Below are 26,821 nucleotides of genomic sequence, written 5' to 3'. Positions count from 1 at the left end.
TCATGTAGCTAGCCTAGCGCTAGCTACATGATACCCCCCTCCCTTCCGATTCCCACCCATCCTTCCGATCACCGCCTGCGCCTATGCTCGTCAGGAAATCCCGTTCTGAACGGGATTTCCCCGAACGGAATGACGTCATCGACGTCGTGATGTCATAGGGAGTCCCGATCCACTCCTCAGCGCTGCCTGGCACTGATTGGCCAGGCTGCGCACGGGGTCTCGAGGGGAGGCCCTATTACGTGGCGGGTAGCGGTGGATCGGCGGCGATCGGAGAAACACGCAGCTAGCAAAGTGCTAGCTGCGTGTTTCAAAAAAAAATATTCAAATCGGCCCACCAGGGCCTGAGCGGTGCCCTCCGGCGTGACTGGATGAGCTCAGCTCGTCCAGAATGCTAGGGAGGTTAAATATCACACTGCGTGCGCTCACGTGGGTAGGTGGGTGCACTGAACAACAGGTAGGTAGGTATATGCAGTGCTGCTGGGTAGCACAAATGTGCACCTGTCACACACACACGTACCGTGAACAGGTGCAATGACTGGTGGTATTAACAATGCATGCGCTCACGTAGGTAGGTAGGTAGGTAGATGGACTAAACAGTCAACAGGTGCAGTGATTAGGATTATAAATTTGCAGATGCCTGCCTGTCACACACACAGGTAGTCACTGAATGTGCTGGGCCTTGCAGTGGAAATAAGGGGCCAAAGGCCAGCTGCGACTGACTGACAGGGCTGTATATAATGCAAGTGGGCCACACACACACACACACACACACACACACACACACGCACACGCACACGCACACGCACACTCACACACACAAAATAGATCACAAGAACAAGATTAACTCTCAAAAGAGCTGTTGAGGGGTGTTAGCAATAAGAATCAGCAAAGAGCAAGCTAACAAGACTACAAGAGCCTAACTACTTTCTCTATGAGAGTCTGCAGCAGCTCTCCCTTCTCTAATTACTGCAGGCACACGAGTGAGTAAAATGCCTGATGCTGCCTGCCTTTTATAAGGGGGGGAGGGCCTCCAGCATATAAATGAGAGACTAAGGCAACTGAGTGGTATACATACAGTGACCGATCCGGTGTACAACAGGGTAAGGCAATACGAGTGCAGCAACCAGTCGGGGTAGAGGGAGGCACAGAAACTCTCCACGTGTGGCGTGGTCACATGGACCACGCCACGCGTGCAGCGTTTCAGTGCCTCCCTCTGCCCTGACTGGTACGGGGCTTCTGTGTGCTCATTGAGAAAAACGTTGGGACCTTGCAGAAGGCTTTACTTTCCCCCTTTATTACAGATATTAGCTGTCCTCCTTATTATCTGTATTTACTGGCTCCTGTAACGCTAAACTGAATATGCTGCAAAGGCCAGTGGATACAGACAATGCTTACAATCAGCTGACTTCTGTAGTGATAGGAGAAGAAGCACTGAGGAAGCATGGATAAACCAGCTAAATACATCCTGGTCTCAGGCTGCTCATGCTATAACCTCTTAAATCCAATTACTTCTATTTCTCAATGAAGTGTGTGTCTCTCGCTCTCCCCCATGTCTTTCTCACCCTCTCCCTGGTATATCCTTCCTCCTTTACACCTTGTCTCTTCTAGAACAGTGCAATATGTCTGTCTCAGTATCAAAATAGAATATTGCAAACCTGGTCACTCAGATACCTCTCACCTGTTTCTTTGCTGCCTCCCTTTCTCTCTGTCTGTGTGTGTGTCTCTGTCTCCCCCTGTTCCAGTCTCTCACTCTTCTCTCTCTCTTCCCCCCTCTCTCTTCTACCCAACAGACATACTTACACTCGCTCATAGAGGCCTGCGCGGGTCCAATTTTTCAGACCTGCACCCGCAGCACGCTACACGCACCAGACCCGCAACCCGCTTTCTGGTGAATTTGATACCCGCACCTGCTCCCGACCCGCAACCCGCTTTTTCCATTTTCTTCTAAAGTACACATTTAAAGTAACATTGGAGAGCTGTAAAGTAAATAAAACCTATTTTTATACACAAACCAAAGCCAAAGAAGTGTTTTAAAGATTTTTTTTTACTCTTATCTAAATCAATAAAAACCAAGAACTCCTGCTCAACAAACACCAGAGCAGAGCACCAACATCCCTGTCCCTGTCTGCTTTAGGCTGCTCCCAATCTACACTACATTTAGTGGAAGTTTCCCCCCTGGCCACTGCAATACACACTGGGAGACGTAGTACATTAATGTAATCACAGGAGATGTAGGCACATTAATATACTACATCTCCCAGCATGCATTGTGGTGGCCAAGGTGACTCTTCCACCGCTGCAGCTATGAGTTGCAAGGAATAGACACTGCGTCCAGGCTCATATAAATAATTTCCAGATTTAGGGCCTTTTTCCACTACCCTGAGACTTGATTCTGATCGCAAATCGCAAGGTACATTAAACTAATGGAAATTGCAGCAGCAATTTCCATTAGTGTGATCCGATTGCGATGCGATTTTGGTCAAAACGCGATCGTCGTTCTGTCGCGTTTTGGATGCGATTGAGCTGTACTATAATGAGTATAGTAGCTCAATCGCAATCACAATTGCATGGTGGAAATGGAAACAATCACGATCGCATTTCATAGTGGAAAAGAGCCCTAAAGGGTGCATACACACACACAATCTTCATCCTCCATGTAGTATGAGGGCCAATCAAAATTGTGTGTGTGTATGCACCCAAAGAGCATTACTTTTGTTAAAACCTATATTTGTTAATGATGAGCTACTGCTGAATGAAGGTGCTTGGCAAATCTTCCTGTACAAAAACATGTAGGCTTGAGAAGAAATACCCCACAGGACAATTAACTATAAAGGTGTAACTGACCCTCCCATTCCTGTCTTGTAACTAGTACGTCACCGAACAGTGGGTGGGTCCCTCGTGCTGCCATGGATGCATCGGGAAAGGAAAATTACAGTTAGGTGAGTATTCAATTTTCCGCTTTCCCTATGCCTCCATGGCAGCACTACGGGACTTAACTAGAACAAAAAGAGACGGGAGGGCAACTGGAACAGGTAAAACTAGATTACAAGTTTAATTATTTCTTTTTTCAAATGACAGAGGATGCATTACAGGAAGATAATACTGCTCTTCCAAACTCTAGGCTAGTCAAAGTAGAAGTATCAACTTGATAATGTTTAATGAAAGTGTTTATAGTACTCCAGTTGGCGGCCTGACATATCTTGGCCGCTGAAACGTTGGCGTGAGCCGCCCATGATGCTGCGACCCCTCTGGTCGAGTGTGCATTTATATCTTCTGGCGGTTCCATGTTTTTAGCTTTATAGGCATCCCGGATGGTTCTGGTCAGCCAGGAGGCAATGGTTCTCGAAGAAGCGGCCTCTCCCTTCCTGTACCCTGCCGGAACTATAAAGAGTCTATCTGAATTCCTAATACCTTCTGTAGCTGTGATGTAATCTTTTAGTGCTCTAGCCATGTCCAGCGGGTGCATTGTTACAGAATCCTCTTCACTAAATATAGGCAGCCAGTGACCACTCCTGATTGATATGTAGAAAAGTGGGGACTTTTGGTAAAAATCCCTGGACTAGCCTTATCTGAACTCTATCTGGAAAAAAAAGTTAAATAGGGCTCCTTATGGCTCAAGGCGTGTAATTCGGACACTCTTCTAGCCGAAGTTATAGCGACCGGGAAGACTACCTTCAAGGTTTTGAACCATACTGAACATTCTTGGATGGGTTCAAACGGAGTTCCAGATAAATATTGTAGAACTAAAGGGAGGTCCCATTTCGGAAACATAGGTCTTGAAGGTGGACGCATTCTCATCACTCCAGCCACAAACTGTTTAATTAGAGGGTCAAAGGCCCATTTATGACCTGAAAGGGCGGAGATCGCAGAAATTTGTACCTTAATGGAATGGAACGAGAGTCCCTTGTCTATTCCGGATTGTAGAAAGGCTAAGACCTGATGTACTGGTGGTTGTGTAGGATCAAACTCATTCAAATTTGCAAATTCTAGGAAAATCTTCCAGATCCTATGGTAAGTTAGATTAGTAGTCAATTTTCTTGACTTTAGAGTGGAAATCACTGAGTCTGAACATCCTAAAGTTTGTAGCCTCCTCCTCTCAACCTCCATGCCGTCAGCTTGAGGCGAGATGGATTGGGATGTAGCACCGGCCCTTGTGACAGTAGTGTTCTGGTGACCGGGATCGATAGAGGTTGGTCCGTTGTCATCTGATGAATCATAGAGAACCAAGGTCGTTTGGGCCACCAAGGGAGGATTGCTATTAATGTTACTGATTCCAACATCAATCGTTTGAGAAGTCTGAGGATTAGAGGGATAGGGGGAAAGACGTATCCTGTCTGAAACGTCCATTGAGCTGTCAAAGCGTCGCATGCCTCCGCATCTTTCTCGGGATACTGACTGATGTATCGTGGACATTTCCGGTTCCTCTTGGTAGCCATCAAGTCCAATTCTGGTATCTGCCAATGAGCACATATTGTCTTGAATGCAGCTTCCTCTAGTTCCCATTCGTTGTTTGAAAGTTCTGTCCTGCTGAGAAAGTCTGGGATCAAATTCGTGTACCCCGGAATGTAAACTGCCGTCAAGGACTCCACTCTTGGTATTGCGAGCCTGAAGATTAAATCCGCCTCCTCCATGAGAGAACGACTGTGTGACCTCCCTTGATTCTGGACGTAGGCCACTGCCGTTTTGTTGTCCATCTTTAATAAAACTGGCTTCTCCACTATCAGATCCTGAAAGTGACGGAGTGCGCAGAAGGCGGCCCTCATTTCCAGCTTGTTGGCAGGCCAGTACTTCATAAATGGGGCCCAAGCCCCCTGTATGACTTGAGTACCACAGACTGCTCCCCAACCCTTCGTGCTGGCATCCGTATTGATCACTAACGGTTGTTTCGGATGTAATGGTAGACTTTTTTCCAAATTCTCTGTTTTTAGCTACCAGTTCAGCTGCTTCTTCATAAGAGGAGTCATTGCTATAGTCTGGAACAAGTCCTCTCCGTTCCATTGGGCCAGAAACACGGCTTGCAGGCATCTGAGATGCCAGTGTGCCTATGGGATCATGGGTATTGTAGATGACATGGTACCCAGTACCTGTAGACAATACCTTGCTTGTGTCCGTGATGAAAGGAGTAGCTGAAGTATCCTTTCCTGTATGATCGGAATTTTTTCTCTGGGAAGACAAACTTTGTTGCTTTTTGTCTTGAACCTGGCCCCCAGATAGACTAGATCTTGCGTTGGTTGAAGATGACTTTTTGCATAATTTATTAGCCAGCCAAAGTTTTGTAAGGTGTTTACCAGAACTTCCCTGTGCACTAGGCACTTCTCGGCCGTATCTGCCAACAGTAAGATATCGTCCAGATAGTGATGTGTTCGAACTTCCTGGAGTCTTACGATCGCTATTATTTCTAATAGCAACTTTGAAAACGTCCTGGGGGCTGTACATATGCCGAAAGGCAGGCACACAAATTGGAAATGCAGTTCCCCTACTGAGAATCTGAGGTACCTTTGAAGACTCTTCTGTATTGGGACATGCAGATATGCGTCTTCTAAGTCGATCAAAAGCATGAAATCGTGAGGCTTTACTGCAATGATTATGGTGTTTAATGACTCCATTTTGAATTTCTCGAGACTGATGTAGGAGTTCAGTTTCTTTAGATCTAAAACCGGGCGCAGATCGCCCGTTTTTTTCTGCACAAAGAAGAGCTTGGAGTAAAAGCCCTGAAACCTTTCCGAAGGGGGAACTGAAACTATAGCTCGTTTGATTAGTAAATCTTGTAGATATTTCTCCAGAATGTCTATCTTCTCCTGTGAGGACGGGATTTTTGTCGGTATGAAGTAGTCCTTTGGAGGTTTTTCCTTGAATGTCCAAAAGTGACCTGAGGTTACTGTTCTCAGAATCCAGGGTGACTTTATGTGTTGTCTCCATATGCTGCTGAAGAAACTTAGTCTGCTCCCTACTGGGCCCTCTTGGACAGTCGTTTTGTCAAAAAGACTTTTTATTTCTCTGCGTGGGCTGAGGTGCTCTTTGTTTCGACATTTTATTGATTGAGGCCTGTGTTGATTGCCAATTGTTGCGGAAATTACGCCCCGGGCGGTAGGACCTGTCGTTCCTATATCTTGAGGTCTGGGGCTTCCCTTGTGAATAGTTGCCTTGTTTCTTGGGACGTCTGTCCTGTGGTAGCAGACCTGACTTTCCACCGTTAACCCTGTTTATTGCTGCATCTAATTTTTCACCGAAAAGTGCCTTCCCATCGTATGGGATTTTGCACCATAGTTGTCGAGAGGTAGGGTCGGCCGACCAGGATTTTAACCATAAGGCCCTCTTCCCTGTAACTGAATACAGCATGGATCTTGCTGTGCCGCGAACCACATCAATTGCCGCTTCGCCAACGAAGTCTGCCGAAACCTTAAGATCTTCTAGCTTCATAATCAGGTCCTCTTTATTCATGTCTTCTAGGATTGCCTGCTCAATCTTGTCTACCCATACTCTAATAGCCTTCCCTACCGCTGTAAGGGCTATGGCGGGTCCGCAAGCACCCCCTGCCGATGTGTAGATTTTCTTGTAATCCTGATCCATTTTGCGATCTAGTGAATCAATAAAGAAGACTGAGTCCTCGATGGGCAAAGTGACGTGCTTCGCTAGTCTAGTCACAGCTGCGTCCACACTAGGGGCAGTGTCTAATAGCCCTGTCTGGGGTTGCGGTAGAGGATACAATTTTGTTAGTCTGTTGCCTAAGGGAGGCTTTTTCTCAACTTTTTGCCACTCATCTTGAATAATATTCCATTATTTCGTCCATAACAGGAAAAGTAAGTTTTGTTTTGTCCAAGTGTTTATAATAAGTCTTTTTAGGCTTCTTTCTAGTCGTCTCCTCTTCCTCATCCGAGTCCTCCCATTCCAGAGCTTCTCGTATAGCTTTAATGAAAGGCTCCACTAGCGTAAAGTCGAATCCTAAATCAACGTCCTCTGACGTGGGTTTACTTGCAGAAGTAAACGCTTGATCTTGCAAGGGATGAGCAGGAAGGCTAGCCATATAACTGCTGACTGATTCTTGCACGGCTTTTTGTATGATATTTGTGACATCAATCGGATCTGATGAAGGCTCTTTTCCAATCTCCTGGAAACACTTGGCACACACCATCTTTCCAGGCATTACCGGTTTACCACATGCATAGCAAAGCTTTTCTTTCCTACGATGTTCCGGTGATCGAGATATTGACCTATCTCTTGGTCTGTTATGTGGCGATCTGCTTCTGGAACGCCTTCTATAGTAGTGGTCACGGGAGGCAGATCGATAGGATCTCTCATTTCTTCTCCAAGTAGGGCTGAAGAAAAAAACAGAGCAGAAGAATCCCTTGTAAGCACTCCAAAGTTATACCATGTTATGAAAAAACTTACCTATTATCCCCTTACCATGATAAAGATCGCTGATCTGTGAAGGGCGGTGGGGCATCCATAGAGGCGGCTAAGCAGCCACACGCTAGAAAAGAAGAAGAGGATAGTAATAAGATATGTATGTATATATATATATATATATATATATATATATATATATATATATATATATATATATATATATATATATATATATATATACCCTCAACCTAACTCCTTTCCCCTTTTAATATTCACCTAATAGTCCCTTGAGAAACTATCTCTATTTTTGTGGGCCAGGAGCTCCAGCCTTAGCATCCAGCTCGCCCGCAGCCTAGGTAAAGTGACAGCCGGCGAGATTCAAACTGCAGCGCTTTAAATAGCGCCTGCGCCGACAAGCCACGCCCCCCGACACTCTTCCTAGACTCTTCCGCGTTCCACCACAGCAGAGCCTATCAGGCGGCATCGTCCACCGGAAGTGGAAGAGCGGCCATACTAGTTCCTGTCAGAGGAACGCACAGGGAGCGTTCCTTGGAGCGCACGCCGACTCCGGCCGAGACCGAGAGAGAGAGGGAGGAAGGATGCCCGCGCCAGCCACCCGAGAGAGCAGCAAAACAATAGCAGATGCTCTTTTAACATCCCACCACACAATTTAGTGCGGACAGTCGGGGGAGCATAAGAAAAAACGGACCCCCAAGACCAGCAGAACGGGGTCCCCACCAGCCAGCCTGATTTACAGACCTGTGAGGTGGCATCGCAACAGGGGAGGTAACCTGTGCGGATGGCTACCTGATGCAGCCGGTAAGGGGAAAAAATAAAGTAATCTGCAGGAATCTCCTGCGACAGTCCTGTGAGGTGAGGGACAGGAAAAAAAGACAGGAATGGGAGGGTCAGTTACACCTTTATAGTTAATTGTCCTGTGGGGTATTGGGGGGTGGGGCCAATACCGTGGTGCTGCCATGGAGGCATAGGGAAATTGTTATGTGCCAAAATTAACTTGTCTTGTAGCGACGTGGGTAGGGTACTAGCGTGTGCGATTAGGTGGATGAGGTTTTGCGTCGTGCGGTGGTAACAACTATGAGCAAATTGAGGAGGTAATCTCACATACTACATGGGAGATGTAAAATTGGGAGATAATTGGCCAATCCAAATTGGATGTGTATATACACCCTAAGCTATCTTTTCTTCATTACAGTAGTTCAACAGCAAAATAAACAGTAATTCATTAAGAAAATCTGGATTGCATGAGAGTACAACAAGGCTTTTAAGCAGAAAGAACAAATATACTGTATATGCACACCTACTCAAGATTTACCAACCAGAATCAAAGTTAACCTTTTTGGGACCGGCCACCTACCCCCCCTTAAGGACCAGGCATTTTGCGCGGGAAGGGGGTGCGCGCGTTTGGGGGGGTCAGGCGGCCGGATCCCGTGTGTGGCTGGCTAGAGTGGTGTCCCCCATGGTGGCCTGTGCCTCCCCCTTCTGCCCGCAGCCTTCACTTACCTTCCAGGCTCCAGCGATGAGCCGCACGGGACCCTCTTCTCCGGCCGGCATCTCCGTTCTGTCTGAAGATCAGTTCCGGGTCGCGGCTTGATGACGTCATCAAGCCGGGACCCGGCGCTGACGTCAGACGGAGCGGAGATGCCGGCCAGAGCGGAGGGGGGTGCCGATCGTCGCTGGAACGGCAGGGAGGTGAGTGGATCCTCTTCTTTTCCCCCCTGCCGCCGCAGCTGTCAAACTGATCACTACGATCCGACGGCGATCGTAGTGATCACTCGGGGGAGATTTCGGCTGTCATATGACAGCTTAATCTCCCCCTCCGGGTGCGCACGATCGCGTCGGGAGCGGAAATTGCGGGCCGGCGTAGATCCTACGCCGCATCAGGCTAGAACAGCCACAAGTGCGGCGTAGGATCTCATTAACATGGTCCCGAAAAGGTTAATTGGAGCAGATTTATCACAACCAAAAAAAAAAAAAGCAGAACACACATCAATTATTTCACTTTTGCAATAGATTTCCCTCCATTTTGCATGCACTTGTGTTGATAAATCTGCCCCATTGTCTTGTACCGGTCTGATAATAAAAGCAACATGCCTGTGTGTGCTAGATGGCTGTGAATGCAGCTACACTGTCAACAGATCTTGTCCCGTGTGGCTTGTGCTTCTCTATCTGTTACATGCTTCTCTGCTCCCTCCCTACAGCTTTAGAGAACAAGCCAGAACATGCTCTAGCTCTTGTCCTATCAAATATCCCCAGTTACTGACTATGGCCTGGTGCACACCAAAAAACGCTAGCAGATCCGCAAAATGCTAGCAGATTTTGAAACGCTTTTTCTTCTTTTTCTGTAGCGTTTCAGCTAGCATTTTGCGGTTTTGTGAAGCGTTTTTGGTGTAGTAGATTTCATGTATTGTTACAGTAAAGCTGTTACTGAACAGCTACTGTAACAAAAAACGCCTGGCAAAGCGCTCTGAACTGCCGTTTTTCAGAGCGGTTTGCGTTTTTCCTATACTTAACATTGAGGCAGAAACGCATCCGCAATCCAAAATCTGCAGCAGCCCGGGAGTATGCGTTTCTGCAAAACGCCTCCCGCTCTGGTGTGCACCAGCCCATTGAAATACATTACCCTAGCGGATCCGCACCCGCAAGCGGATCGCAAACCGCAGCAGAACCGCTCTGGTGTGCACTAGGCCAGACAGAGTTTTCCTATCACACCTTCTCTAAGGCCAGGTGCACACATGGCAGAAACGCTAGCGCTTTTGCCGCTAATGGAAGTCTATGGGCTGCAGGAAAAAATAAATATGCGTTTTAGATGTGTTTTCACAGTAAGCGTTCTGCAAATGCTGGCAGAGTTGCATAATATGCAGGATGGTTGCCAAAACGCACATAATGAAAGTCAATGGGAACACAATGGTATTCTTTTTTGATGCTTTTTTGATGCATTTTTGCTTAAAGAGGAACTGTAACATGAAAAGATCCCCTGGGGGGTACTCACCTCGGGTGGGGGAAGCCTCCGGATCCTAATGAGGCTTCCCACGCCGTCCTCCATGCGTCAGGGGTCTCGCTGCAGCCCTCCGTAGAGTCCGGGCAGCGGTGACGTCAATATTTACCTTCCTGGCTCCTGCGCAGGCGCTCTGACGGCTGTCGGCTCCGAACTACACGGAAATACCCGATCGCTGTTGGATCTGCTCTACTGCGCAGGCGCAAGTTTCCTGCGCCTGCGCAGTAGAGCGGACCCGAATGAGATCGGGTATTTCCGTGTAGTTCGGAACGGAAAGCCGCCACAGCGCCCCCGCTGGAGCCAGCAAAGGTAAATATTGAACTGACAGTCGGCACAGTCGCCGGCTGTTCGGAGGGCTGCGGCGAGACCCCCGTGGGACAGAGGACGGCGTGGAAAGCCTCATTAGGATCCGGAGGCTTCCTCCACCCGAGGTGAGTACCCCCCAGGGGATCTTTTTAATGTTACAGAGTCTCTTTAAAGAAATTGTTTAGTGATGCATTTTCTCTTCCTGTTGTCTTCCTAGTCATTTGCAAAAAACGCAATAGAAAAACGCATACAAAACGCATATGCTTTTTCTATTAGCGAACCGCAAACGCGTAAAAAATGCATTCAAAAAGCATGGATTTATGCACAAACAAATGTAACGCACATGCCACAAAATGCTACATTTTACGCTATGTTATATGTGAACCCAGCCTAACAGAGCATGCCCCAGTGATTTCTGGCCAACTATGAAAAACACATCTTCAATCTCACACTGGCATGTTCCCAGTTATATGCACTAGTATGGGGGGAGAGGAGGTCTCAGCTTGAGAGCAGGAAGGAGTCTGCTGGCATTAAAGATGAGAAGCAGCAAACAAGTCAGCAAGAAAATATTCTGGTCCCAGGATTCGTCACAGATTTTGTGAAGGCAAAGATACAGAATTGTCTTATGCTTGCTTTGACTACCCGCGACCCAACCCGCACCTCGCTACCCGACCTGCACCCGCAGCTCAAATCAATTTGGGTACCCCCACCCGACCCGCATTTCAAGTAACCCGCGGGTACCTGACCCGATGCAGGCCTCTACTCACTCATGTCTCTTCCCTCTAATGCTGGGAATACACGGCTCAATTCTGAGCTGATAAGATGGCTTGATAGATAATTTCCGACATGTCTGATCACCGTTCGATCGCTTTGCCGCTTGATTTCTCATTGATGTGAATTGGAAAAAGATAAGAAAATGAGCGGAAGATAAGAGAATCGAGCAGGCAAAACGATCGGATGCAGAATCGAGCACCAGAATCGACCCGTGTATTACCCGCATTACTTTCTTTCACTTTCCTATCTCTACTTCTCCACGCTCTCTTTTATCTCTTTCTCCAACTCTCCCGTCTCACCATCTCTCTCCCACCCTCCTCAACAGTCTGATTCTTACTACAGCAAAGTCTGTTATCCGGAACTCAGGCAACTAACTTGGGATGGGGGGGGGTGTGTAATACTGAGCCTTCTGTGGTGTCTTCTAGCCTTCCTGTAGCTCCTGTCTAGGGTAAGTACCTATTCAGTAAGAAGTCCATGGGCAAGTCTTCCTAACACTGCAGGGTGGCCCCTTGAGCGTGCCCTTAGTGGCTGCAGCTCTTGAGTCCAACAGGAGAAAAGCACTATATAAATGTTATGCTGGGAATACACGGCTCGATTTTGAGCCATTAAGATGGCTCGATAGATAATTTCTGACATGTCCGATCTGCCCGATCGCTTCGCTGCTCGATTCTGGATTGAAGTGAATGGAAAATGATAAGAAAAACAAGCAGAAAATAAGAGAATTGACTGTGGAATTGAGCGGCTAAACGATCAAGTAGGAGAATCGAGCGGCAAAATCGAGCCGTGTATGCTCAGCATTAGGATTATAAAGCACTGGCATCTTCTGCAGCTCTTCACAGAGTACATAGTTATGTCACTGACTGTCCCCAGAGGAGCTCACAATCTAATCCCTACTATAGTTATACTCTAATGACCTACCAAATTATTATATTGTGCGTGGCAAATTATTATATTATGCGTGACTGACAGAGACCTTTCAGGAATCTACCCTCCCATGCCCCCCCCCCCTTAAAAATCCTGGTTTTGCCCCTAAAAGATACAGGTCATCACACATCCTCAGGAAAGGTTAGCAGCAAGAACGTTAAAGAGGAACTCCAGCCTAAACATACTGTCATTAAGTTACATTAGTTATGTTAATTAAAATAGATAGGTAATATAATCTCTTACCCACCCTGTTTTAAAAGCAAGAAGTTTTGAATCAGGATGATACCATTTATTGGCTAACTTAGAGATGGATAAACAGTGAGCTTTCGACTTATAAAAAGCCTTCGTCGAACTGGTTCCTGACCAAAACTGAAAAACACAGCTTATGTTTTAAAAGAACAGGCAAATGTTTGATTATATGATGGCAGCCATCTTTTTGGTTGAATGGAGGTGACGGAGCATGAGACACAGTTCCAACTGTCCTGTGTCCTGAGCACCTCTCCCAGTTGCTAGGCAACATGAATAACAACATAGGAAATCCCATCATGCTCTGCACAGCATCAGGGAAAAAAAGTTCTGATGCTGTGAAACTGTTAAAGAAACACCAAGCCTTTTCAGTTCTGCTGAGTAGATTTTTAGTTCGGAGGTTCACTTTAACTATGATACTCTGGAATATTAACTGTAGAAAAAAGATCTGAGATCTGATTGGAGGCCGGAAAGAATGTTTATCCAGGTATACATACATTTTCAGTACAAATAAAAAAAATTAACCCTACCCTAGTATTAGGCATATTTCTTCCTGTTTACCTACAAAAAAAGAGTAAACAAAGCAATTGAGGGCCACTAGCACCACTTCATAAATCATTTTGTAATTACATTTCTAAATTACATTTCTATTTAACATTAGTAAATGAACAAGCAACACTTCCCAACTTTTTAATATAAGAGGGACACTGAGGAAAAAGGGACACAGAAAAAATATGTTGTGTAATTCAAACCACACCGGTGTTCCAACATTTTAGCATACCCGACAAAAATAGCATACAAATGCTACTGAGCATGTGCAAAGTCATGCAGGTCATACATTAACCCCATAATGCCCATCAGCAGCATTAACCTTTGCAACCCCAGTTAGCTGCCTGGGTGCTGATTTGCAATCTCCACTATCCAAGTGGACATAGAGTTAGAATAAATTTCCATCCTGGTTCATTTCCCTTCATATTAAAATTTGAAAATAATGCATGTATCAATTTAAAGGATGGGAATAAAGTAGAAAAATACATTTATTTACATAGATCTGTCCATGAGTCCTGAAAGAGGGACAGGGACAAATGAACAAACTGTAGTCAACAGCCATTCAGCCAACAAACTGCAGCATAGAACTACCACTAGAGCAAGGGCATGCGCAACAGTCCTGCCAATAGTAGCAGACTGCGCATACGCAGCACTTTCCCTTTCACGATAGTAAGTAAAGCGCGGTTTTAGCATGCGCAGTAATACCTGGAAGTGGGCGTGGTGCCGTGAGGGGATCTTGTTTGTAGCTCCCGCCCAGCACGGCCCTCCTCTTGGCTGTGAAAGCTGCCGCTAGGTATTCTGGGAGCAGCTGAGGCGGTAAAATGGAGGATCTCGCAAACGAAGGTAAGTAGTAAGCTGGTGTTCTGTCACTTTACATGGCGATGGTGCACCTCTTACCTGGGGACGGGTGGGATGTTACGCAGTTTACTTTGCTGCTAGTGGTAGCGCTCTAAGATTCTAGCCACGGCTAGCGAGCAGGAGTCTGGGGGCGCGGCACAGGCGAGCCCCTTCCTTGCAGCAGGCCTGAAGGACCACAGATCCCCTTGTCCTGTTATGCGTGCTTGCCCGCTTTCCACTAACCTAACTTATAACACTGGTACAGCCATGGCTGCTTGTTCATTGTGCAGATATTGCGCCAGATTATTAGGACTGTCAGTGGAACCCACATGAGTACATGTCTGCCTGGTGATTCTATCCATACATGTGATGGGCTGCAGGTTATTCTGCCATAGTGTGTGCAGCTGCTGCTGGGACAGCAGGTGTGTCAGTTCAACTCTTTTCACTGTTAATAAACCTGTCTGTTCGCGTGGCTAGGCTTTCACCTTTTCAGGCTTTAGTTGCAGAGAAGAAAGTACAGATCCATTACCCTTACAACCATGGTAGTTTCTTTCCCTTTAAATAGACCTGTTACATGGTTGATGATTCCCGACCCCCTCCCCCAAGATATTTACCAGTAATTACAGATTAAATTCAACCACGGTTTCACTTGTGTCATCAGCTAAAATGGTCGCAGATTCGTTCCATTCCGATGTACAGAAACTCCCACTGAAACTTGAGTCTATGGACCTTCTATCATGCAAACCTTCATGTTACCGTGCAAATTGCACACCATGTGAACTGATAGGCACCATACATCCTTTGAATAAATCTAATGTGTAGAAAACGAGCAGAGAGGTTGGCTGAAGGGACACCTTGCACACGATGGATGGCATTAGTCTGGCACTAGACCCAGTTGGAACTCTCATAGGAAAATTACAGTAACATGATTGGCTTCTGTGTCATCAGTTTTCGCACCCTCTACAACTTTTAGGTTTGATAGCTTGTAATAATCAATACACCCACACTATTTGGACAATTACGCTTCACATTGTTGAGGGTGTAGTGATTGGAGAACTGGTTTATGAAGTTTCTCGCTTGGTGATAGTAGGCAATTGCCATATTGATCAGAATTGGAAGGCTAATGAATGCTTTCTTGACGGCATGATTTAATGAATCAAACTGTCAAGTAATATTTCACTTTCTGAATCTGGTTTGCCTTCTAATTTTGGTAATTATTTATAGATTATGGAAAACAAGTTTGCTTTCTTAGAACAGAAAGAATTCAGGTTGGAGTGAGCTTGAGATGTCCCCCAGTGCATCACTGCTGAATATATGCAAATTAACCATTGTTGCCTTTAGATGCTAAAAACACCTCCAGAACCGCTGGAATGCAATGATGTGTCAGCTTGTTAATTTTTACAGAGCCATAATAATCCAACATGCATACAGACTGTTTGATCCTCATCAGTGCATGGCATGGATTAATTTGGCTCTATGGAGTAGGGCTTGTAACACAGAGAGGTACAGACTAACCAGCAAGCTCATGGTGACCCAGAACTCATTGGAGTGTGTGAGGGGCTCCAATGGATTTATATTTATAGATTAAAGCAGGGCTGTGGAGTTGGAGTCGTGGAGTCGGGTAATTTTGGGTGCCTGGAGTCGGAGTCGGGAAAAAATGCACCGACTCTGACTCTGACTCCTAATGAATTTGTAACTGTAATTAAAATAGAAAATATGATAAAATGTTCTATTTCTCAGATAATAGTCATTAAAAATAATGTATATATACAGTAATAGCTGTGCTTAGTCCACAAAAATGAAATAAACCAATCAAAATTAGTTACTTGTGCTGCTTCAATAAAGCAGTCCCTGTATTTTTAAGGTCAGATATACATATCTGATTGTGACTGTATATATGATGTGTACACAGGAATCTCTTATATATACTAAATAACATCTATGCTGTAAGAATAAAGCCTGATGTGTAGCTGTGTCACTAATAGAGATGGTCAACGAGATGGAAATAATTCTGCATTGATGCTGATTTATGCAAATATATGCACTCCCTTTGCTGATGAAATCAAATAATGTGATATGTTATTAAAATTTGGTTTGGTGACTACAAATTAAAGGGTAACTGAGACGGATGAAAAGTAAAGTTTTATACATACCTGGGGCTTCCTCCAGCCCCCTTCAGGCTAATCAGTCCCTCGCTGTCCTCCACCACCCGGATCTTCTGCTATGAGTCCTGGTAATTCAGCCAGTCAGCGCTGTCCGGCCGCATGCCGCTCCCACAGCCAGGAACATTCTGCACCTGCGCAATAGTGCTGCACAGGTGTAGTATGCTCCTGGCGGCGGAGTGTGTGCATGTGCTCTACGCCTGACTGGCTCAAGTACCTGGACTCATAGCAGAAGATCCAGGTGGTGGAGGAGGACAACGAGGGACTGATTATCCTGAAGGCGGCTGGAGGAAGCCCCAGGTATGTATAAAACTTTAATTTCATCACTTTCAGGTTTACTTTGTTACACAGTAGTACTATACTCTACATATGCACTCCCCACAGAGCTTCAGGGAATCTGAGAATGCTGTGCACATTGAACACAGAGGCGTTGTCTGTTTACAATCTCCTCATTCCCCTGCAGAGTACCTGCACATCACTCTTACATGTACCCACACTTACATTGCCTAGGGCCTGATGGATGTTCTTTGTTCCGGTTTGTACCTTTTACAAGTACTCTTACCAAGGACTAGTTTTAGTCTAAAGGGAATAAATATAGTAGTCTACATATCCTTCTCACTTCAGTTGTCTTGTAAAATTCCTAAGCGTTGGCAGTTAAAGAGAATCTGTATTGTTAAAATCGCACAAAAGTAAACATACCAGTGCGTTAGGGGACATCTCCTATTACCCTCTGACACAATTTCGCCGCTCCTCACCGCATTAAAAGTGGTTAAAAACAGTTTTAAAAAGTTTGTTTATAAACAAACAAAATGGCCACCAAAACAGGAACTAGGTTGATGTACAGTATGTCCACACATAGAAAATACATCCATACACAAGCAGGCTGTATACACCCTTCCTTTTGAATCTCAAGAGATCATTTGTGTGTTTCTTTCCCCCTGTTCTCATGCACTGAAGTTTCAGGCTGCTTGTTTCTTCCTGCAAACAGCTTTGCCCTTGTCTGTAATTCTTCAGTATGTGAAAGCCCAGCCAGCTCAGAGGACGATTTATCCAGCTTGTAAAAGAGAAGAGAGAAACTGCTCTAATCCTAAATAACACACAGGCAGTGTGCAGAGAGGGTCTTGGAAGGGAGAGTTCATAGCAGAACCACAACACTGAAGAACTTGGCAGCCTTCCAGACACAGGCTGACAAGTCTGACAAGGGAAAGATACATTGATTTATTACAGAGACTGTTATAGTAGAAAGTGCTGCAGTAAGCCAGAACACATTAGAATAGCTTTTAGAACTTGTAGGATGATAAACAGGATGCAATTTTTGTTACGGAGTCTCTTTAAGAGACGAATTTCATGTTACATACTTTTAATCAACAAAATTGTAATATGCAAATTAGAGGAGTTGGAGTCGGAGTCGTGGAGTCGGAGTCGGTGGAATCCTAAACTGAGGAATCGGAGTCGGTGGATTTTTGGACCGACTCCACAGCCCTGGATTAAAGTGGTCTGAAACTCAGACATAACATTCAATAAAAATGTTTTCCTACTTTTTATTACGCCTACAGTTATCATATTTCCTTTTGTGCATAAGTAATATTGTCTGTTTACAAATTACAAGTTTTCAAAGTGTAGTTTATCGTACCCTGAAAGCTGGCATTGCATTTTATTCAAACTGCTTTTTATTATATATTAACATCTAATGAGCTTTTCTGAACTGTGTGTGTAGCACAGAGAGCTCCTTGTCACTTGTTAGACTGTTTAAGCCAGGGCTGTGGAGTCGGAGTCGGGCAATTTTGGGTGCCTGGAGTCGGGAAAAAATGCACCGACTCTGACTCCTAAATGAATTTGTAACTGTAATTAAAATAGAAAATATGATAAAATGTTCTATTTCTCAGATAATAGTCATTAAAAATAATGTATATATACAGTAATAGCTGTGCTTAGTCCACAAAAATGAAATAAACCAATCAAAATTAGTTACTTGTGCTGCTTCAATAAAGCAGTCCCCGTATTTTTAAGGTCAGATATACATATCTGATTGTGACTGTATATATGTGTACACAGGAATCTCTTATATATACTAAATAACATCTATGCTGTATGAATAAAGCCTGATGTGTAGCTGTGTCACTAATAGAGATGGTCAACGAGATGGAAATAATTCTGCATTGATGCTGATTTATGCAAATGTATGCACTCCCTTTGCTGATGAAATCAAATAATTTGATATGTTATTAAAATTTGGTTTGGTGACTACAAATTAAAGGGTAACTGAGACGGATGAAAAGTAAAGTTGTATACATTCCTGGGGCTTCCTCCAGCCCCCTTCAGGCTAATCAGTCTCTCGCTGTCCTCCACCACCCGGATCTTCTGCTATGAGTCCTGGTAATTCAGCCCATCAGCGCAGTCTGGCCGCATGCCGCTCCCACAGCCAGGAACATTCTGCACCTGCGCAATAGTGCTGCGCAGGTGTAGTACGCTCCCGGCGGCGGAGTGTGTGCATGCGCACTACGCCCGACTGGCTCAAGTACCTGGACTCATAGCAGAAGATCCAGGTGGTGGAGGACAACGAGGGACTGATTATCCTGAAGGCGGCTGGAGGAAGCCCCAGGTATGTATAAAACTTTAATTTCATCAGTCTCAGGTTTACTTTGTTACACAGTAGTACTATACTCTACATATGCACTCCCCACAGAGCTGCAGGGAATCCACTGAGAATGCTGTGCACATTGAACACAGAGGTGTTGTCTGTCACCCATAAACCTTGTTCAGATTGTGCATGAAGAATGTGTAATAGAGGAAGAATCTCCTCATTCCCCTGCAGAGTACCTGCACATCATTCTTACATGTACCCACACTTACATTGCCTAGGGCCTGATAGATGTTCTTTGTTCCGGTTTGTACCTTTTACAAGTACTCTTACCAAGGACTAGTTTTAGTCTAAAGGGAATAAATATAGTAGTCTACATATCCTTCTCACTTCAGTTGCCTTGTAAAATTCCTAAGCGTTGGCAGTTAAGAGACGAATTTCATGTTACATACTTTTAATCAACAAAATTGTAATATGCAAATTAGAGGAGTCTGAGTCGGTGGAATCCTAAACTGAGTCGGAGTCGGTGGATTTTTGGACCGACTCCACAGCCCTGATTTAAGCACATTGTAACAACATTGGAATGCAAACAGATACTGTTATCTACAGTTTGGATGCGGATTGAAGCTGAATCGCAGGACACGTGCTTTTTTTATCCATTTCAGTGATGATCTGCTAAAAAAAAAAAAAAAAAAAAAAAAAAAAAATTTCTGGGATAGTAGCTTTAAAGCTGTGAGGAATCTTTTAGAGCAAAGTAGAAATGCTGGCTTTCAGACCACTTTAAGGCTACTTGCACACCAAGACGTTGCGTTAGGTGCCACGTTAAGGTCGCATAACGTGCACCTAACACAACGTATGGTGCTGCAAGAGCCGACGGTAGAGTGAGCCGCGTTAGGCGGCTCTATTCCGATAAAGTCTCCCAGAGTGGCGCTGATTGGCCGGCGGGACCACGTGACGCGGAGCGAGACACTCCGCATCACGTGGTCCCGCCGGCCAATCAGCGGCCGCCAGTGCAGTGAATATTAAGTAGCCATGTGCGCGGCTACTGTAGCTGGCTCTCCCCGCCTCCTCTCCGCCCCCTACTGCGCATGTGTAAACAGTCTAACGCGGCTATAGCCGCTCTAACGCCGTAGCATGCTGCACTTTCCGGGCAACGTACAGCGTTACATGTAACGCAACGTGGGCTGTGTGAGCAGCCCACTTGAGTTACACTGCTGTGCATTGGGGGAGCGTTACAGGCGCACTAACGTGCGCCTGTAACGTCCCTGTGTGTAAGCAGCCTTAATGGTTATAGGTTTCTGAATCTAACCTGTCAAATCGAGAAACTAATTCCAGTATGTATTTTTTTTTTTTTTTGGTGGTGGTGGAGGGCTAGTCCCATTGAATTACTATTTAGTATTTATATAGCGCCGACGTCTTTCGCATCGCTGTGCTTACTGTGTGGTAATCTAGGGCAATTTAGGCGTAAGACAATTAACTTATCTGTATGTTTTGGAGATGTTGGAGGAAATGGGAGTGCCTGGAGGGAACCCACACAGACATGGGGACAATCTACAAATCCATGCGAATGGTGCCCAGTGGTGTGTGTGTATAGATAGATATAGATATCTATATCTATAGATCTACAGTGCTGCCCATAATTATTCATTCCACTGTCAAATCTTGACTTAGTTTCTTTTATTCAACCAGCAAGTAATTTTTTGACGGGAAATGACATGGGTGTCTCCCAAAAGCTAAGAGTATGTACAAGAGGTATTATTGTGGGGGGAAAAAAACAGCTTTCATTTACATTTCAGCAAAACGTGTCCAGTCTAAAATCAATATCCTTCTCAATAATAGAAAAGTCTTTATTGCCTATTATAGCAATCAAACGCTTCCTATAATTGCAGACCAGCTTTTTGCATGTCTCGACAGGTACTTTTGCCCATTCATCTTTAGCAATGAGCTCCAAATCTTTCAGGTTGGAGGGTCTTCTTGCCATCACCTTAACCCCCTTGCCGTTCCAATTATTGGGGCAAGGGGGCAGCGCAGCACTCCGGTGATCTGCGCAAGCAGGAAATCCCGTTCAGAACGGGATTTCCTGCTTGGCTTCCCCCGTCGCCATGGCGACGATCGCGATGACGTCGTGACGTCAGAGGGAGTCCCGATCCACACCTCAGCGCTGCCTGGCACTGATTGGCCAGGCTGCGCAAGGGGTTTGGGGCGGCGAATTGGCAGCGATCGAGTTATGTACGCAGCTAGCAAAGTGCTGGCTGCGTGCAATAAATTTTTTTTTTTTAAGATCGGCCCAGCGGGGCCTGAGCAATCCTCCTGCGCGGGTTGCCCCGAGCTCAGCTCGGGATAACCGGCAAGGAGGTTAATCTTTAGCTCCATCCACAGATTCTCAACTGGATTCAAGTCAGGACTCTGGCTGGGCCACTCCAAAATGCTAATATTGTCTGCTAAACATTTCTTCACCACTTTTGCTGTGTGTTTTGGGTCATTGTAATGCTGAAATGTCCACTGGTGCCCAAGGCCAAGTTTCTCTGCAGACTGCCTGAAGTTGTCGTTGAGAATCCTCATGTATTGCTCTTTTTTCATGGTGCTGTTTACTGTGATAAGGTTCTCTGGTCCATTGGCTGAAAACCCTTCCCACCCAAAGCATTAGATTCCCACCACCATGTTTGACAGTGGGGATGGCGTTTTTTTGGGTTGAAGGCTTCTCCTTTTTTACACCAAATGAATGAAACGTCATTGGGCTCTATTAATGAGTTACCTCATGAGGTAATTGAAGGAGGCATCAGGCAACGTAAAGTAAAATTTAGTGGTACTTACCGGGGGCTTCCTCCAGCTCCAAGCTCCCAGGATGTCCCTGGCTGCAGCTCTCCCTGCTGGTCCGTACCGGTCCCTGGCGATGACGACAGAGCGACCTGGAGGTCGCTCTGTACTGCGCCTGAGTGAGCGGCGCTGTCAATCACCGACACGTGGGCCGGAGCGAGGACTGCGCAAGCGTAGAATTACTGCGCCTGCGCAGTCCTCTCTCCGGCCCCCGTAGCGGTGATTGAAGAGCGACCTCCAAGTCGCTCTGAAGTCATCGCCAGGAACCGGGACGGACCTGCGGGGAGAGCTGCAGCGAGGGACATCCTTGGAGCTGGAGGAAGCCCCCGGTAAGTACCACTCATTTTACTTTACGTTGCCTGATGACTCCTTTAAGGTAGTGATAAATACCGACCAAAATATCTCCATTTTGAAATTCACAATTTTTTTTTCTCCCTAAATTACTTCTTGTGGTATAAGTGTGGTAATTTCCTCAAACTGTATCTCCAATTTGAGATTCTCAATTGAATAGTTGCGGTTAATCAGGGCTGTGGAGTCCTCGGACTCCGACGACTCCAGGTTGGATTCCACCGACTTTGACTCAGACTCCTCTAATTTGCATATAACAATTTTGTTGATTGAAAGTATGTAACAGGAAATGCATCTCTTAACTGCCAATGCTTAGGAATTTTAAAATATGACTGAAGTGAGAGGGATATGGAGGCTGACATATTTATTCCCTTTTAAACAATACCAGTTACCTGGCTAGCCAGCTGATCTTCTGCCTCTAATACTTTTAGTCATAGACTAAAACTAGTCCTTGGTAAGAGTACTTGTAGAAGACAGGAACAAAAAACATCTATCAGGCCCTAAAGCGATGTAACTGTGGTTACATGTAATGCTAGGTACACATCATACAATTTTCTGTTAGATTCTTCTGTTAGCTTTTTTTCATGTTTTAGGTAAATCTACCTGGCAGGTAAATCTAAGAGAAAATCTAACAGAAAATTGTATGGTGTGTACCTAGCATTAGAGTGATGTGCAGGTACTCTGCAGGGGAATGAGGGGATTCTTCCTCTATTACACATTCTTCATGTACAATCTGAACGAGGTTTATGGGTGATAAACACCTCTGTGTTCAATGTGCACAACATTCTCAGTGGATTCCCTGCGGTTCTGTGGAGAGTGCATATGTAGAGTATAGTTCTACTGTGTAACAAAGAAAACCTGAGACAGATAAAATTAACGTTTATATACATACCTGGGGCTTCCTCCAGCCCCCTTCAGGCTAATCAGTCCCTTGCAGTCCTTCTCCGCAACCTGGATCTTCTGCTATGGGTCCAGGTACTTGAGCAAGTCTGGCGTAGAGCGCATGCACACACTCTGCCGCTGGAAGCTTACTACACTTGCGCAGCACTGTTGCGCAGGTGCAGAATGCTCCTGGCTGTGGGAGCGGCATGCATCCGGGCTGTGCTGACTGGCTGAATTACCAGGTCTCCTAGCATAAGATCCCGGTGGCGGAGGAGGACAGTGAGGGACTGATTAGCTTGAAGGGGGCTGGAGGGAAGACCCAGGTATGTATAAAACTCTTCTTTTCATCCATCTCAGGTACCCTTTAATTCGTAATCGCCAAACCAAATTTTAACGTATCAAATTATATTTAATGAGCAAAGGGAGTGCATAAATTTGCATAAACCAGCATCAACGCAGAATTTTCCCTTCTCATTGATCATCTCTATTAGGGCCTGTTTCCACTATCGCGTAAACGGCCGCGAATCTGCAGAGTTTACCCGCAGGCAAATCGTGCGGGGAAACTGCCATAGGGGATAACTGCGCCGCCGGCCGAATCGATTGCAGTAGCGATTCGGCCGGAACCCCCTACAGAATTCGCGGCGAAGGCTGCGATTCCCACAGCTCATGGGATTCGCCTGCGATCCCGCTCCACGAGAAGCATGCCGCACTAGTGGAAACAAGCCCTTAGTGACACAGCTACACATCGGGCTTTATTCTTACAGTATAGATGTTATTTAGTGTGTATGTATGTATGTATATGTGTGTGTATATATCTATCTATATCTATCATATATACAATCGCAATCAGATATGTATATCTGACTTTAAAAATACCGGGACTGCTTTATTGTAGTAACTAATTTTGATTGGTTTATTTCATTTTTGTGGACTAAGCACAACTATTACTGTTTATATAAATTATTTTTGATGACTATTTGAGAAATAGAACATTTTATCATATTTTCTCTTTTAATTAGTTTAAATTCATTAGGAGTCAGTGCATTGTTTCCCAACTCCGATTCCAGGTACCCAAAAATTACTCCAACTCCACAGCCCTGTTAATTAAGGAATTCTTTATCACCTACAAATGGTAGATGATAATTTTCACTTCTCTGCTGTTGGCGTTTAGGATGGAGCCTTTTGAGCTTTGTTTGCTTGAGTGTATGTCAATTTTACATAGAGGGCAGAGAAGAGGAGTGTGTCTAATCTCAAGGCGCACTTTCAGACCTTCTACAGTCTTTAAGATGATTTTATAGATGCCGAGGAGGAAATTCCTCTCTGCACTAAAAGATAACCAAACAGCATAATAACCTTTTAAAGAAAAACATTTCTTTGTAACTGCTGATACAAATCCAACAAAAAATCTCCAGTGTGTACTTCCTGCTTTCATGGAAGCAGACATAGGGATAACATCCTGTGTTTACAAATTAGCTGCTCTGCTGAGGCAGCCAGCTGGCACAGCTGAGAGCTCAAATCACAGTTGTGATTATTCACAGAGGAAGGAAAATTAGACAGCATAAATTATATACATACGGGGTGCATTTCTATAGGTTTTCCTTCTGTCCTGCGCAAGAGTTCAGGTCCCACTTTAAATGTGACAGGCTTTCCTTGGTCATCTCTGTCATATGAACGTATTCTTTTGGCACTGCTATTTGCCTGAGGAAGCGGGCACAGACCCGCGAAAACTCGTTGCCTGTGCTAAAATAAAAAATCTTTTGCATAAATTAGAGATTTCGTCATTGAGGTAAGCTACCTCATATCCTTTATCGTTTTAAGCTGTTTTTAGATGCTTTTATCAAATCGGGGCGCCTCTTTCCTCCAATTTTGCATAGTATACCCCCGTACTGCTACGGTTCGAGGGGTGGGTACAGACTGCCGGTGGTCCACACCCCGGAGGACATCTGTTCCCGTTGTTTTTCCTAAGAACGACCACCTCCAGGTCCTGGTCAGGACCACCCCGAGTGGAGTCAGGTTCATTGTCTCCACCTGCTTCCTGTAGTCAGTTGCCCCATGTAAACCCACCTTTGTGAGTAGTTATCTTACCATCTTCTCCAATTTACGTACTAAACATATTGCACTACTGGGCTCCCGTTTTTTGCCCCCTGTGTTTTTTCCTATAGGGTGCTGAGACACCCCACCATAGTTTCAATCTCTGTGTAATGGCTGGCAAACATATGGGCTGCCCTACAGTGGTCAAAAAAGCTTTTCCGTACATATTACGGTTTTATCACCTGGTTTTCTGTACTTTTATCAAACATTTATCACACTCAGTAAATTTTTAGTGAATACGGAAAAAAATCGGTCATCACTGGAGGTAATTTTCCACCCAAAAAAGTTACCACACATGTTGTTGTAATTAGAGCCCATTGTGACCAAACAGTTCCATTTTTGTTTCATCTGACCATAACACAGAAGGCCAGAAGTCTTCTTTGTCCAGATGAGCATATTTGCAAAGGCCAAGCCAGCTCTAGGCTTCCTCATCTTTAGAAGTGACGTCCTCCTGCAGATCTGCAGAACCCAGCAGTGTGCAGTGTCCGTTGGCTTGTCTACCTTAAGATATTGCCACTAGCAGAGCCCAGATTCACCAGGATGGCCTTGGTGGTGATCCTTTGATCCCTTTTCACCTCTTTCACTGTCCTCCTCGCCAGCACAGGTGTCGCTTTTGCCTTCCGACCATCTCCTCTAAGATTTTCCTCAGTGCGCACATCTTGTATTTTTTTTTTAAATACTTTACACTGTAGCCACTTGAACTTGAAAACATTTAGAAATGGCCTTGTAGCCTTTCCTGACTTGTGAGCAGCCACAATGCGCAGCCGCAGGTCCTCCTCACTGAGCTCCTTTGTATTAGCCATGACTGTCCACAAACCAACTGCAGAGAGCTGCTGGTTTTTCACCTGTTGAGTTGATTAAAACAGTTATTCTCAATAATAGGGTAATTAGGATGCTTTAGAACAGCTTGGACTATTTGGAATGGTATAAAACTTTGGATTTTCTCAGACTGTGACAGTTTGTGAAGTGTATCAATTTGGACCGGACAATTTTTGCTCAAATGTACATAAAAGCTGAGAATTTTTTCTTCTCAAAAATGCTTTTTGAACATAATCTTATTATCTTTTGGCAGACATCTATATAATTTCCCGTCATGTAATTGCTTGTTGGTTGAATAAAAGTAACTTTAAGGTGGACCCAAATTAAAAATACAAGATTTCAGAAATAAAATCTATTTTCTAAATTATAATAGCAGCCTTTTTTCAGCTGCATGATGACAAATATAAAATATTTTACATTTATTGGAGGAGCCCCTCCCTTCCTTTCAAATTGCCGGGACAAAATCCGGCAAACTGGTGGAGTAGGTGGTGTCAAGCAATGGAGGAATTGCTAATGGCTGCCCCCAGTATAATCCTAGTAATGAAAAGAGAAGGGTGAAAAGCATGCATTGAAATGATCATCGTTTTGAAGGAGTGTTTGTTTATCTTTGCATGTGTCAGTGGTGCAACTAAATATTTTTAATTAAAAAATAAAAAAAAAGTTTGGTTTGGGTCCACTTTAAGTCAAAATTTGCAAGGGGTATGAAAAAAATGTGGGCAGCACCTGCTGGGTGGCATGAGAAAGTAGCGGGGTCGGGCGAGATGAGAGAATGCAGTGCTGTTGCGTCTGTGCACAACTCTGCTTATAGAAGAAAAGGAGGGGAGCCGATGATAGCCGGGTGCTCACCAAAACTAGCCGGGTGAAGCACCCGGCTAAAAAGAGCCTGGGGAGAACACTGCTATATAGAGATAGATATATGTATGTCCCTAATTTTCTGAATCGTTGGACATTGTCCTGAGCATTGGCCATTGCACTGTATTGCTGTACCCAGCAAGAGGAGCTGTATATTGCTGAGACCTCTGACAGCCCCCTCACTGCCTGCACTGCCAGTACATTCACCTACTTGTGGCCGTGTCTATGTCCAGTTTCACTTTTTCCTGTGGCCCCGAGTGACTGGACATC

General features: G+C 45.0%; 1 protein-coding gene and 1 long non-coding RNA gene across 3 annotated transcripts in view; one reads left to right on the top strand and one right to left on the bottom strand.

Annotated features, from left to right (window-relative positions):
- LOC137508337 (uncharacterized) overlaps positions 1–14,048 on the bottom strand; it is an 89,600-nt gene extending 75,552 nt beyond the window's left edge. The window contains exons 1-2 of the long non-coding RNA XR_011020481.1: positions 13,868–14,048; positions 13,144–13,174 (exon numbers count right to left, since the gene is read on the bottom strand). This is a non-coding gene — a long non-coding RNA (uncharacterized lncRNA). The remainder of the gene's footprint in view (positions 1–13,143; positions 13,175–13,867) is intronic.
- Positions 13,855–26,821, top strand: part of RANBP3 (RAN binding protein 3) — a 139,726-nt gene continuing 126,759 nt past the window's right edge. For both annotated transcript variants that reach the window (XM_068233744.1, XM_068233743.1), the window contains exon 1: positions 13,855–14,005. In XM_068233744.1, the coding sequence (XP_068089845.1) occupies positions 13,984–14,005 (22 nt within the window). In that variant the 5' untranslated portion in view covers positions 13,855–13,983. The remainder of the gene's footprint in view (positions 14,006–26,821) is intronic.

This window comes from Hyperolius riggenbachi, chromosome 1 (genome assembly GCF_040937935.1).
Source record: "Hyperolius riggenbachi isolate aHypRig1 chromosome 1, aHypRig1.pri, whole genome shotgun sequence".
NCBI lineage: Eukaryota > Metazoa > Chordata > Amphibia > Anura > Hyperoliidae > Hyperolius > Hyperolius riggenbachi.
This window is presented reverse-complemented; position numbering and strand designations above follow the sequence as displayed.